This window comes from Marmota flaviventris, chromosome 7, assembly GCF_047511675.1.
Source record: "Marmota flaviventris isolate mMarFla1 chromosome 7, mMarFla1.hap1, whole genome shotgun sequence".
Taxonomy (NCBI): Eukaryota; Metazoa; Chordata; class Mammalia; order Rodentia; family Sciuridae; genus Marmota; species Marmota flaviventris.
Genome location: NC_092504.1, coordinates 125,391,163 through 125,406,472, shown reverse-complemented (window position 1 = coordinate 125,406,472; position 15,310 = coordinate 125,391,163). Strand labels below are relative to the sequence as shown.

At 39.6% G+C, this 15,310-nt stretch overlaps 1 protein-coding gene across 2 annotated transcripts in view; it reads left to right on the top strand.

Moving 5' to 3' along the window:
• Positions 1-15,310, top strand: part of Gab1 (GRB2 associated binding protein 1) — a 117,904-nt gene that overhangs the window by 83,586 nt on the left and 19,008 nt on the right. For both annotated transcript variants that reach the window (XM_027926648.3, XM_027926649.3), the window contains exons 3-6: positions 686-911; positions 4,639-5,240; positions 6,366-6,451; positions 6,638-6,941. In XM_027926648.3, the coding sequence (XP_027782449.1) occupies positions 686-911; positions 4,639-5,240; positions 6,366-6,451; positions 6,638-6,941 (1,218 nt within the window). The remainder of the gene's footprint in view (positions 1-685; positions 912-4,638; positions 5,241-6,365; positions 6,452-6,637; positions 6,942-15,310) is intronic.

Genomic DNA, 15,310 nt, shown 5'->3' with positions numbered 1-15,310 from the left:
CATGTGTCTTTTCAGAATAGGGCTTAATAAAGTACTTCTCCTCCACCTTCCTGAAAATGTTCCTTGTGCCCACTAACTGGCAGAGAAAGCCATGAGCTAAAAGACAGGGTGAGGCCTTAAAGAAGCCCTTTCCCTGGACATGAACAGAATCCATCAGTCTCAGAATTAAAACTGTTTCTCCCTAGTCCTGCCAGAAGTATAAAGAAAAGATGAGCAGTAGAATAAATGCAAGAGGAAAAGCAGCCCTGGGACTCAGCAGCATGTCACCGTGTCACCAAACAGGTCTCCAGCTTAGGAAGTGACATGTTTTTTATCAAGGGGAAAAAACTTGCCTCGCATGCACAAGGCCCTGGGTTTGTTCCCTGGCACCACAAATAAATAAGTAAATAATCTGTCCTTCTGCTAAGATTGTAGAGCACTTTCATTCAGTAGCCATAAAACTAAAGATTGTCTAAGTTGAGATTTTTAGAGCCCCTGGTACATTTTCGATCTCCTTGACATGAACAAATCTCTTCCTAAATGTTTCCATTTGGTAGTGTTTGTTTTACCTTTGTCATGGTCATTCTGTTTTGGTGTGCTGAAGTAATTTCACTCCAAACTTAAAGTAGTTTTGCTTAATAACAACAACAACAGAAAATGTTCTTAAAATGGGACGGACAGTGAGAGTTAAACTTTGGCATTGCAGATCCCGTGAAGCCACCTGGCAGCTCCCTGCAAGCACCAGCTGATTCACCTTTTGCTATAAATACGGCACCACCATCTGCCCAGGTGGATCCATCCTCCACAGCTCTACCTCCTTCCTATCAGCTAATCAGCCTTCCACCACACCCGGAAACTCTTGGCACCCAGGAGGATCCTCAAGACTACCTCTTGCTGATCAACTGTCAAAGCAAGAAGCCTGAACCCACCAGGTAAGTCGTTTGTGCCTCTGTGTGTGTGTGTGTGTGTGTGTGTGTGTACATTTAAAAATCTTACCTTTAAACGTTTCAACCTTGACTTGAAGGCTTGAAAGAAGCCATCTCCATAGGCTTACCTGGTAGCATTGTATTTCAGGCCTATATCCCTCCATTAATGATTTCTGATATTCAGGAGGTTTTATTGAAGAAATATAATATAAGCTGTCTGTGGCAGACACTTGTACTTCCAAGACTCTTGTGAAGACAGGCTACTGTTTCAGTCTTTCTTAGAGACTTGCAGTATTACTTGCTTAACAGAGTTCACTGATTTGTAAATGGTGATCTTGCTCCATTTCTTATGTGATTATAAACCAGCCATGGGTCATCTTTTGTTTCTGAAGAAGGAGAGGAATACCTACTACTAGAAGATTTTGAAAGCAAAACGATTCCATTGCAGTGAGTGTGTTGTAGTTCTTTTGGTCTGTGTGAGCAATTATTGTTACAGGTAAAATCCCAATATGGCAGATTCTATGGAATTATAAAATTGGAGTTTAGAGAAATTTGATGATATTACATGTAATGCTTAAAGCAATGAAACTTTCAAATCTTTATACCAAACATTGAAGCAGCACTTAGCCCAAGCCCTGACCTGTCAAATTTCCAAGTAGAAAGAAGCATATGGATTGCGGTGCTTGACCACAGGGGCCATAAGTCCTTCCCCAATCCCTGGGTAGCCTGCCATCTCCCTCCCTCCTCCCACTCTTCTCTCCTCTTACAAGCTGTAAGGTAATTTTAATTTGATCATCCTTGACCTTTGATGTCGTGGTTGGAGGCTTAAAGTGACAGAGGGAGTTTGAGAGCAGTTGTTTTACTCTTTTAAAAGAAGCAAGAAAAGGATCTCTGCCATTAACAGCCATGTGACCATTAGTGACATCACCATCAAGTGGTATATTTATGAGCAGTATAAAAGTGGGGTGACTTGCATATTAGACTGGAAAGGTGTTTTTGAAACAGTTGTAGCATTCTACTGTCATGTGTAACTAATTAGAACAAATTTTAAAAATTAAATAAGCTGTAAGTTATTAAGTCTTATTGCTTTTATGACATAAAAAGCTTTCATTTAAAAAGCAATTATTAACAAAAATTTAAGTAGGGTTTGTTAAAATCCACATAATAGTTTCTGTGAACTATTTCCCAAGGCAACAGAAGCCTCTCACAAGCATTCCAAAGATGGTTTTTTGTATATTTGTTGTAATGGGATTTTACCTGTAAGAGCAAGAAAATTTTATAAATCAATACTAGTTAACAGTATCAAATTCTAACTGATTGTGCTTGTTTGCTGTGAGAATTTAAAATTACACACTTGCAACTTTGTTCCCTGTGCTACTAACGAAGATTTTACTTCTGGAAATTCACTGTTACTTTCCAATAGCACTTTTTAAAGCCAACAGCAAAATGACAGGTTTCAGAACATTTTTTTTTCCCTTATGTTAGTGTCTTTCATTGATTTCCCTGGTTTCAGAGTGTTTCTGTTGCAGTGTAAATTATGCTTCAAATTATGCTTTAAATCATCACCCAGATATATTTTGCCATCAGTATTTTGTATAAGTGACAGTAAGACACAGTCCCCTCAGATACAGTCGCCTTTGGAGTTTGTAAGTGAAGCTTATTAAGAAGTCCAAGAATAGAAGCATTAAGTGTTTATAGGTAAAAACTCATGTTCAGTGCCCCCAGCTCAGACAAGAGCTCCTCTAGGAAGTATTTTCCCCAAACTTGTAGGTTAGATTAAATGTCTTTCTTGAGTTTCTGTGCTCAAATATTTTCCCCATATCTCTGTTTTATCATAGTATTGGAAATAGCTTGGTAGTTTTATTTTTCTCCACTAAACATTAAGTGACAGTAGGAAGTTTTGCTTACCACTAATTATACCCCTAACGTCTCTTAGCTTCTCCATTCATGAAAATTCTAGATTATGCAAATTTTAGATTATGCATAGGTGCATTCAAAATTCCATCAAGGAATGGTCTAAGTGTTTCTAAGATGAAGAAAACAGTAAGAAATCTCTTCAGAAGAGTAGGGTTTGACCTGTACCTAGTTGGTGTGAGAAAAGGAGCATATCATTAGTAATTCATAAAAAAAATTTCTTGGGGTAAAAGAGATGTGAGCACAGTAGAAAGAAGATGAAAGGAGAGCCTGCTTGGGAAGAGGTTGATTTGGGGAGGAAGAGGACGTGGAACATGGAGCCAAGTTACATTTGTGGCCTTATAGTTCCCACAGCCTGGAGGGACCTAATCGGTTTTCCATTGAGGATTTGAATAATATAAAAACTCTATTTTTGAAAATATGTCTCATAGCAATGTGGTCTGATGGATGGGTTGGAAGAGGGAGACACTAGGGGTTAGGCCACTTAGGAAGGTTCAGTACAGTAGATGTCACCAGAACTATATGAACCCAGAATTTACCAAGAATACACAAGTAGAAATGTCAGTTTGAAAATGTGGAACTCAGGATTTGGGGAGAATATGGGATTTGTCAGCATTTAGAGAAGAAAGTAAATGTATGAAAAACAGGGTTTTTCTAGCAGCATGTGTGGTGACTAAAGGCCTGGACTCATTCCCATCTGGAAAGGCACAGGGGGCGGGGCTAGTCACTGAAAAGAGGGCAATGATCAGGGAAGGAGAAGAAACATTGGGTTAGCACAGTATGGGTTCTCTGATATCCTGGGGTGAGAGTTCCAGTGGGCAAATATACTGTACAATGCCCGATGTTACTAAGCAATTTAGGGAAGAGAAGCACTTTTTTAAAAATCTCAAGTTATTTAGAGAAAGAGTTTAAATTCCTGCAGGACTTTGGACAACATGTATGGGTAGTTCAGGTATCTTGTTTGTATGGTCAACTTCATCATGGCTTAAACCAGTTTTGTGATACCTCAGAATACAGAGATGGAAAATGTACCCAAAGCAGAAATACTCTCAAATGAGAAATATCGAGGTTAATTATCATCTGGAGTTGGTGAACTCTACCTCATGTATTTTGATCCTCTCATAGAGTTAACTATAAGTTTATTAAAGGAAATTAGGATAAGGGAAGATATGGGAAACCCATTAAGTTGCCACCTCCTTATGGGTCTCGGTGGATTTCCTCAGTACCAGGCAATCATTTGGCGTTTAGTTCTGCAGAGTCACAGATTTGCCACAGGCACGTTCCAAAGCCGTGGATCAACTTGATGAACTGGACGGGCACCAGGTGTCTGCATGTTCTTGATAGGAAACTTCTCCTTGTCTCTGTGCCTTCTTCATTTTCCTTTCCCAGACACTCATAATATCTGTCTAATGCGGGGCTTTAGGGACTGTGGTTTTTTGTTTTGTTCCGTTTTGTTTTTGTGGTGCTGGGGATTGGACCCAGGGCCCTATGCATGTGAGGCAAGCACTCTACCAACTGAGCTATAGCCCCAGCCCAGGATTGTGGTTCTTATGTGTGAATTTCATAGGGAGACTTGGGGAAGCGGGCAGGTATAGGGAAGAAATTACTACGCTGCTGGTGGTTTGTGGTGGTGGTTTTGTTGTCTTGTAATCATACAAAAACTAAAGAACATTTGTGCTTTAAATCTCCAGATCACACAAAAACAATCTAATGGGGGATAAGAACAGATGTTTTGATTGCTAAGCTCTGAATATGTTTACCAAAACTGCGTTCTTATTCTTGACCATGTTATATTTTGTCATTAACACTTTTCATGTAGAACCCACGCCGATTCTGCAAAATCCACCTCTTCTGAAACAGACTGCAATGATAACGTCCCTTCTCATAAAAATCCTACTTCCTCCCAGAGCAAACATGGAGTGAATGGCTTTTTTCAGCAACAAATGATGTATGATTCTCCACCGTCACGTGCTATGTCTGTCTCTGTGGACTCCAGTCTTTACAACCTGCCCAGGAGTTACTCTCACGACGTTTTGCCAAAGGAGTCTCCATCGAGTACTGAAGCAGATGGAGAACTTTATGTTTTTAACACCCCACTGGGGACGTCCAGTGTAGAGACTCAAATGAGGCACGTTTCTATTAGTTATGACATTCCTCCAACACCTGGTAATACTTACCAGATTCCACGGACATTTCCAGAAGGAACCTTGGGACAGACATCCAAGCTAGACAATATTCCAGATATCCCTCCACCTCGGCCACCGAAACCACATCCAGCTCATGACCGATCTCCTGTGGAAACGTGCAACATCCCACGCACGGCCTCAGACACCGACAGTAGTTACTGTGTCCCTACCACAGGGGTGCCGCCGTCACGTAGTAATACCATTTCCACCGTGGATTTGAACAAATTGCGAAAAGGTCAGCTTTAGTTAGTTTTTACCCTATTAGAGGTTAATGACAGAAAATCTGTTTTTCCAACTAATTGTTCTTTTAAGTGTAGTATAGTGTGCAATGGTAGCCTGTTTTTTTCTTCAGCTCTGCAGAAAGAGCTGGTGTAGCCAAGATCTGAGAGTCTCAGTGGACCAGGGAAGGCTATGTGTGCAAGAGTGTGTGTGTGTGTGCGCGCGCGCGCGCTCGTGTGCTCTGCTGGATGGGAGCAAGCTGGAGCTGCCCACTCGTGGAGAAGATGGCCCTCTTGATGCCTCTCCCGCTTTCCCTGCTCCTGGGTGCATAGGCTGTCTGCTAAAACAGGAGCAGGAAATGGACCAGCCACGAAGCCTCTCCAGGTTTACTCTTTCCTGTGTTTGTGTGCCATTATGGTCACTTCTGTGTCACATCTGGGCTCTGTTTCCTTCCTTCCTCTATAAGCAGTTTTCATGTCGTGTCTAGCAGGTGGTCATTCTGTTAAAATCAAGCCCTTGTGCATTTTGTTTCTTTGAGGTCTATCTGATTCCACAGTTCTGCACTCTCCTCTTATCACTGGTCACTACAGTTACTGCTTGTGACTATTACTTTTCTTACACCGTCTCAAAGAGCCTGCAGTCAGAAATTAGAGCCCTTAAACTGTTGGGGAAATGGGTCTGGGTTATTCTCTGAGATTCTTCAAGTCCGGAATATAGAAAGCCCAAGTTTTTAATGCACATACTCTTTAAAACGATGTAGTAAAATTTCACATTAGAGTTATTCTGGCTAGCTTAAAAAAGAAAGAGATTTAATGTATCCTAAGAAATATTTTGTCAGTACTTACTTCTCATTCAATACTAGTTTCTAAATCTCTTCTTCATGCATTTGGGTAGCCTAGTTTTAAGTTAGTGAGATAGAAGTTAGGCCAAAGGTTCAATCTCATAATCAGATGTGGGTATTGTTTGTCATATAAGTACGTGTCTGCATTTTCTGGTGGTTTTGTGTGCCAGTGTGAGGTAACATTCTGTGAGCATCCCTCTAAATCAGGGTGTGCAGAGAAAGAAAGAGAATAGATCGTTCCTGATTGCCCTGAGCAAGGCAAAGATGGAAAATGCTGATATAGTTTGTTCTTTATTCTAGATGCTAGTTCTCAAGACTGCTATGATATTCCACGAACATTTCCCAGCGATAGATCTAGTTCACTTGAAGGCTTCCATAACCACTTCGTAAGTATACATGACCTTAGCATTGTTGAGTGTATTTCATTGTCAGAATCTTCCCACTAAGTACCTCGAGACTCATTGAGATCACAAAATGAAAGTACCTTCAGATTCATTGAATGGATGTGACAGTTGTATCTTCATGTTTGACAATGGTTATTGTTTATTAAAAGAAATGTATGTGTGTTTTAGAAAATCAAAAATGTATTGACAGTGGGAAGTGTTTCAAATGATGAACTGAACGAAAACTACGTCCCAATGAATCCCAACTCGCCTCCACGACAGCATTCCAGCAGTTTCACAGAACCCATTCAGGAAGCCAATTACGTGCCAATGACTCCGGGGACATTTGATTTTTCTTCATTTGGAATGCAAGTGCCTCCTCCTGCTCATATGGGCTTCAGGTCCAGCCCAAAGACCCCTCCCAGAAGGCCAGTTCCTGTTGCAGACTGTGAGCCACCCCCAGTGGATAGGAACCTCAAGCCCGACAGAAAAGGTAAGAGGAACATGCCAAGTGAGAGGACTGGGGAGTGTGCCAAGTTAGAGCTGAAGTTAGCGTCCTGGAATATTTCCTCTACCTTGGACATCAGTTTAGCAAAGCAGTACTGCTATTTATAGATTAGCAACTTGCACTGATGCCCAGGTGAGATTTGTAAATCTCTTATCCCTATGTCAAGATTACAAACTTATTAAAATACCCAAAGGAATACCCAGGCAACGGGGGAGAATTAGGAGAAACTGGAATGCCCTGCCCCATCTATATGGGGTTATGACTTGACCCCTACTCGGCTGCAATCTTTTTTTTTTTTTTTTTTTTTTCATGTTATACATTTAATGGGAGGAAATAAAATGTTATATAAATAGTCTGATACATAAAATGTTATTTTTTAGATCATACATTTTAAATCTCTACATGTTCTTGTGATGCTTCCTAAAGTAGCTTTTAACTGGATTTATTAGTAGATCCTGGGGCGGGAAGCTCTAACTGATTCAGATTCAGGTCAAGTTGGCAACATCTTTTCTAGCTTTGAGGGTGTCTGCCATCCCCCCTGTGGATCTCCTGGCAACTGCAGGTGACAAAGTGACAGATGCTATGGCAGAGACTTGTGAGCCATCTGAGCAGATGAGAGGGAGCCTAGAGACTGGTCCCAAGATGGCCTGAAATCCTTTTTTGACTTCCGAAGCTGTGGGCTCATACCAGCAAATCTCCTGGTGTAACAAGAGAACCCAGAAATCTAGGATTTTGTGTGTATTATCTCTTGATGATACAGAGATTATCAGACCAAACCCAACACTTCTACAAGGTATATATGGCCTTTAATTGCTACTTGGTGTAACCTCTTCTTCAGAGAGTACACAATCAAATCAGATTTAGGATTATTTACAACACTTGACATAATTACAGCTTTCTATCTACCCATGCAACAACTTTTTAAAAATTAGTTTGTCTTGGCTGGGGAATAAATAAATGCTTCTAAATCTACTTTTTACTGGATGTCGTAAGTAACATTAAATTCTGTAGCATAGTTCATTAAAAGTTCTCAGTAAAAGAAACTTTTTAGCCAAGTTGGGTTTTACTCAGGTTTTCAAAATTTATGTGTAAGTCATTTAAACACAAACAACCTGCTTCTGTTGCAGCATGCTGTTGGTGTGACTTAATCTTGACAGCCAAATAAATTAGCATCCATGTGATGAGTGATACAGCTTCTGGCTTAGTGCAGGGGTTGTCAGCACATTGAAAAGCCTCCTGTGCTAAATGCAATTTTTAAAGAATATGTAATGTTTGTGTATATTTCTCATTAACTAGATTATTCGTACTAGTTTTAATTAAGTTCCAGTTGAGGGGACCAGTGAGTAGCAATCAAACTAGCTTAAGAAAAATGTTTTGGTTTGATTTTAAAGTAGGGGTGTAACCATGCTGGAAAAAGGCTCTAAGGGGAAACTGAGACCATCCTGTGTCCTGCTCTCCCTGCGCTCGGGCTCCTTGGAAATCTTGGCCTCTGCTTTGTTCTCTCTAGCATTCTCCCCTTCCTTTCTTAACTCTTAACTCTTGATCCTCCACCGGAAGAGAGGTGTGCTTTCAGAAAGCTTTTGCCTGGAGCGCCCCCTGTGGCCTCTGTTCTGCCCCCTAGCTGCTTCTCAGGAGCACTTGCAGCACCCACTTCAGCTTCCAATTGCCTCCTTCGTTATTTAGTCCCTTTGGATTGCATAGACATGATGGGGTTGCTCTAATATGACTATATATAAATGTATAGCCCTCCAGACTTGAAGTTAAAATACCTCTTATTCCTGACTTTATCATGTGAGTGCACTGTAACTAGGAAGGAAGACTGAAATTCTGAAAAATGCACCAACTCTAATTAATGGAGGCTGATTCCCATGGTAACTGTCGTGATCCCACTAATTTGACTTTTCACACTAGGCCACGTGATAGATTAAGATCAGCCCACAGATTGACTGCTGATGGCTCAGGTGTCCACCTGGGGACCCTGAGCTGTGAAGAAAGAGGTTAGGGTGTGAGTGTCAGGGGGTTTTATTCAGTAATATTTGCTTCTGTTTCTCTCAGTCTTCAGTTGTCTCTAATTCTTATTGTAGACCTTAGTCAGATTCTTCTTTGCAGGCAGTATACAAAAAGCGTTTCTAGACATGGATGAATTTATAGTACATTTGTAGATCTTGGAAGGATTGAGATACAAGCACCATGACCTCTGAAATATTGAAATGTCTTTTTAAATGTTAACCTGGGCTTTCCGCATTTACCTTGGTTCATGATGGCAGCAGCGCTCTTCGTTCAACCCCAGATTTTTATCTTGAGGTCCCATGTAATGTGGAGGTGGTTCGGTTTGGGGAAGGGTACAAGGCTCTATGTCTGATTTAGCCTGTGTTTCCCATATTATTTCATAAGTGTCCACTTTATGCTTCACAATTGTGTCTCCTGGTAAATGCAGTGAAAGTACCATGCACTGTAGTACATGAGGGTTCAGTTGTCCTAGTCCTTCCAATCAAAGGTTCTCTGTCACTTGTTGAGATTGTGTTCATTTTTTTAAAAAATTAGCAGGGAGAGAAAAAGGCCTGCTGGTATAGCTCAGTGTTAGAGCGCTTGCCTAGCATCTGCAAGACCCTGGGTTCCATCCCCAGCATCATAAAAATTAACTGATCTAGTAATTTAATTAAAATTATCTGAACCATTCAGAGTCCACCCTGAACTCACTGGTCGGATTATTTGTTTGATATATTTGCTTAGTTACAAAATGAACTGATAAAGTGTGCCCAGATTAAAACACCCATATAGTTTTTAGCAAAACCAGGAGCTGTTTTAGTTAAATAGTAAAGAGGTAACTCAAATCATACTATTAATTTTTTTTTCTTTTCCTTAATACCTTTATACTTTGAAATAAATATAATACAAGAAAGGAGGCATGAGAAAATACTTAATGTGACAGGGAAAGCTTTGTAAAGTTATAACCATTAAAGAAAACATTGTTGAAACCCAAGTTCAGATCTCAGAGCCAAGTTTATCCTTGAATCAAAACTGTAAAACCAACTGTCTTACTTGGTTGTGAAATCCTTCTCATTATTCCTTAGCATCAGATGAGTGTTTTAATTTCAAATTCTGTGACATCAGATAAATGACTTAATCTGTTTTCCAGTATCTCTTTTTAAGTGAAACTCATAAGAAAACCTTTCTGTGAAATATGGCTCAATTAGTTTTGGAGCCCCATAATACTAGTTCGACACCCAGGATAACTGAGTTTTGTGATTTTTCTTCTTAGAAAGGGCCTACAGCAAATGAGTGACATTCTGTTCTTGTTTACTAGCCCAGTTTTAGACATCAGCTGCTGTAGTTTGGAGTACATATGAGTTTTTCAAATACTTCTGAGTAACTGAAACTGCAGAAATACATAGAGGGCTGATATCTGAACCCTTATCAGGTTCCTTATCAGGAACCCTTGGCTGTCATCCAGTGCATGGTAGCTACATTTTCTTCAGACTCTTTCTGTAACTATAGTATTTACTGTGTACCAAACGTTACATATATTAATAGAAGAGTAACATGTTTAGCATATTGTGTAAAATGCTGGGAAAGCAGATACCTCACAAAGACAGGACAGATTGTTTTGACTACTTCAACTCAAAGTTTTATTTTTCTACTGGAAAAGTAATTTTGTAAAGTTTGGAAATTTTTTGTAAGATTACCTATCATGTTTTCTCAAACGAAGTCATTATATAGATGTACCATATTTAATCCCTAAATGTACCCATGCCCCATCACCCTCATCCTGCCTCTAACACGATACAGCAGCTATCTGAACACCAAATGCAGTCTTTATATTTTATTCAATTTTGTCCATTCATGCTGCTCTGTAGTAGCTTAGAACATTAGTTATGGTATTGATTTTTAAAAGCAGTGCAGGATTTCTTATGGTATTTTTGTACCTGTTTTGGTTAAAGTATGTTCAGGTCTGCGACCTTACCTTGGTAAAGGAAGTGTCCAGAAGACTAATCCCAGGGAGCTCCTACCCTCCATGTGTCTGTTTTTGGAATAGTGATGTATTTAGACTTTTTTTTTTTCTCCAAGAGATCACCTAAAGAAGTTTTCAACTGTGATTAAAACATAACGTGCTTTAAAAAAAATAAAAAAAGATAAGACTACATTTTTACAATACTCAGCACAGGGGCTGCTGATTAGAATAAGCAGCATCCTCCAATTTTTCCTCAGAGGGGAGATGAGACTGGCTCAGATATTTGGAGGGTGAATGAATGATACGAGTAAATATCTTGATAAATAGGTGTTAAAGTTTGTGCTTTGAGTTAAACTTGTTGCAGTTTATAGGAAGTAAGTATGGAGCTCCTTTTTACTCCATACTTATTATCATGTGGGGTTTTTCCTAAGTATTCTTGGCCTACAAGTATGATTACCATCATTACATCATTATACTCATCTTTATACAGCAAGACCATTACAACAAGTATAAACATTTTTCAGAACTCTGCCTTGACTTTTTAGAATATGCAGAGGAGGGGCTGGAGTTGTAGCGCTTGCCTAGCATGTGGGAGGCACTGGGTTCAATTCTCAGCACTGCATAGAAATAAGTAAAATAAAGGTCCATCATCAACTAAAAATGTTTTTTAAAAATAGAATTAGCAGAGGATAATAATCTTGTGAATTACTCTTCTCTTTTGATTTTGAAGCTGCCCCCTGAAAATAGTAGCATCATCTATAAAGCTTTTGGATAAATAAATACTGTAGGTTATGTCAGACCTGTAATAATACAGAAGGTAAATAAAATGTCCACATTGAGTTCAATGTCTGTGAGCATTACCTACAAGGACACCTGGTGTGTGCACTTTTCAGAGAAGATTGCATCTACTCAATTGAAATGTGGACTCTCATGACAGCCTTGACCATATTGGAGATGACCCACTTCTGAAATACATTCAGTTGTTACCTTTTCACTTTTAAAGGACAAGCAAAATGTGAGATGGATCAGTGAAACTCCACCAGCTCTAAGCACAAGGCAGTTCCTTCACATTCATTCATTATAGATTTTAAGTGCTTACCCATTACAGGATCCCCTTTGCTGGGCATTATGTCTCCAAATGCAAGGAATGAAAAGCTTGCCTCTCTGCAGAGACTCACCATGTAGTGGAGGAGGCAGAAAAGTAAACACGTTCTCATAATTACCAGGGAAGGGGCTGCGCTGAGGTAAGCACTTGGCATTCTGAGGGAAGCTTCTCTAAGGAAAGCCTGCAAGCCTGAGTAGCAATTAAGGTGGTTGAGTAGGGCAGCCAGCACAGGGGCTGCTGATTAGAATAAGCAGCATCCTCCAATCCTTCCTCAGAGGGGAGATGAGACTGGCTCAGAGTGGTGGGTGAGTGGGAGGCCAAGAGGGAAATAGGCAAGGACCAAAAGAAGGAACAAATGCCAAATGCCTTGCAGGTGCCTCATCTCATGGGTGCTATACCCATGAGGTTGGACTTTATTCTGTGCGCACCTTAACGGATTTTATGCAGGTAAGCAAGTTGGCTCTGGAAAGCTCATTCTGAATTAAGAATGCAATAGAAGAAATGATTGTACTCCTTCATGTAACATGTTAGAGACCTCACCCTGTTTTCATCATCTCCCTCAGAGTACTTTACCCAGTTTTCCAAGACTAGGGTTCTCGAAGCATTAATTGGGACAGGATCAGAAGGGAAAGGCATACCCCAAGTCTGTTTCTGGCACTCTCAACTTATAGGACTTACAGTGGTTTTTTAGAAGCATTCAGGACACTGAGATTGTAGTGGAGGCCATGTAGCCATGTGAGGTGAGTTCCTCACTTTTAGAGAAACAAAACAGGTTGGTGAACTGTACTTTCCAAAAAAAGGAAAACAGACATCAAACACAGGACTTTTTTTTTTTTTTCCTGTGGTTTGCATTCTACCAAAGCATCCTGCAGTGTGTTGCTCGCCCCATAGTGGGAGAGAGTGGTAGGGTTTCAGTGAGGGTCCCTTCTCTCAGGGTGATGGTTTGTACAAGTTATTTGTGATTTTTGCAAGCTGTTCCAGCATTCTTGGAGGCAGTTCCTTGGAATAAAAATCATCTCACTGTTTAGACATCATGGGCTCTAGGAACTTTTGACAGTTTAAAAGTGTCTTCCCTCCTCCAGGAAAACAAACAAACAAACAAACAAAAAACTAATGGTCAAGAGCAAATCAAGGGGAGGCTTGGGGACTTTTACATCTAAATAGCAAACTTTCTAGAGTATGATGTTTTTATTTTTTTATTTTTTATTTTTTTAGTAAGCCCCTAAAATAAGTTACACTGATGAGGTCAAAAAGCAGTATAGTAGAAAAAAAGACCAAGAATTCAAACATCTAGAATTTTTTTCTCTTATTACCATTAACAACCACTCCCTTCTATTAAATGAAAAGGGACACATCAGTTTACTTATTTTTGCATTAATTTTCTTATTTTAAAAACATAAAATCATCTCTAAAACAGAATGCTCCTTAGTTTTAAAATCCTGCAACTCTATGACACATAGAAACAAATTCAGGTCTGGGATTGTGGCTCAGTGGTAGAGCGCTTGCCTAGCAAGTGTGAGGCACTGGGTTCAATCCTCAGCACCACATGAAAATAAGTAAATAAAATAAAGGCATTGCGTTCATCTACAAGTAAAAGTATATTAAAAAAAAGAAAGAACACAAATTCATAAAAGAGATAAAATTATTGCTGAATATATAGATAGCTGTGTGGTTTTATAGCTGGCCAGGCCAGCACAGTATACATTTATTTATGCTTCTTAATCAGGGGGACCACCTCCTCTTTGTGCTTCCTGACCCTTTACTATAAGATGTATTTAGTGAAAATTTATCAAATAACAAAATTATTTTGAATCCCATATACCTTCAGGTGATAGAGAAAAGAGACAAAAGAAAAATTTGAAGTAGTAAAATATCCTTATTATTTGAAGAATAATGTGAAAATTTGATAAAACCAAATCTAGCTTTAGCTTATATTTATTAAGTCATACATTCGAATTTTTTCTTAGCCACTTCAAAATGAAGTGCAAGAACTTTTTGTGTCTTATTTATTTATTCATCAATTTATTTGTTTTGCAAAACTGGGAATCAAAAGCAGGGGCACTTTACCACTGAGCTGTATCCTAGCCCTGATCGATCGATCGATCGATCGATCTATCTATCTATCTATTATTTTGGGACAAGTCTCACTAAGTTGCCCAGACTGGCCTTCAACTTGCAGTCCCCTGCCTCAGCCTCCTGAGTAGCTGAGATTAGTTACAGTCTTGTACCAGTGTGCCCAGCATTGTGTCATTTTAAATGTTGCATAAAGTAAGAATATTTATCTAAAGTTGTAATTTAAATGTGAAGGATTTTTTTTCTTAAGTTTTCATATTTCAAACAAGGCTAGTTTAATTTGCACTGGTCTATATATTTGAGCCATGGTGTTAGGTAGTAAGAATACTAGGGTTAAAGATACATCTGCTAGCCAGGCACAGTGCACATCTGTAATCCCAGCAGCTCAGGAAGCTGAGGCAGGAGAGTTCAAGGCCAGCCTCAGCAACTTAGTGATGGCCCTAAGCAACTCAGCGAGACTCTGTAAAAAAATATAAAAAGGGGCTGAGGATGTGGCTCAGTGGTTAAGTCCCCCTCAGTTCAATTCCTGGTGTGGTGGAGCAGCAGGGGGGGATACATTTGCTTTCCTGTAGGAGATTTCCTTGATAATGAAAACAAACTTCTCTCTCTCCATATATATATATAAATATAAAAAAGATCTGGACCAGAGAGTCAGATTTACCAGGTTATACTCAAAATTGGGTAGCACGATCCAGAGTGCCAGCCTCTCTAAGGGTTAAAGCACGAATAGGAATCTCACCATGGTCTGTGCTGCTTGCCAAATTGTGCTGCATTCTTTATTCAGGCCTAGTCTGGAGAAAGCCAAGTCGTAACTGGCTTGAATTTAAAGGTTGAAGCTCCAGTTTACTCTCAGAATGTGAGAATCAATGTGGCTCATTTTTGGTTTTGTTTTAGTCTTCTTATTTCTTCTTATCTGTGTTCACCGTTTTCTATAGCAATCAGAAAACATTCAGATTATTTGCACACAGAGGAGACAGGCAGAGATGAGACTGCTATACACTTGGACTCCTTTGCCTCCTTTCTTTTCTCGTAAGTCATATCAGGCAGCCGTTGGGGCCTGACTTTTCTGTCCGGAACATAAATGCTGAATTGAGTTAGGAAGGACTTAAAGCTGCCAAAATGCCTAAGTGACACAGGCGTTTCCTGCAACATTCCTGGGTTGTGACTTTGACCTGAAAATCAGTCTTAAGCTTTTTATATAGCAGAACATACCTGTAAGTTTTA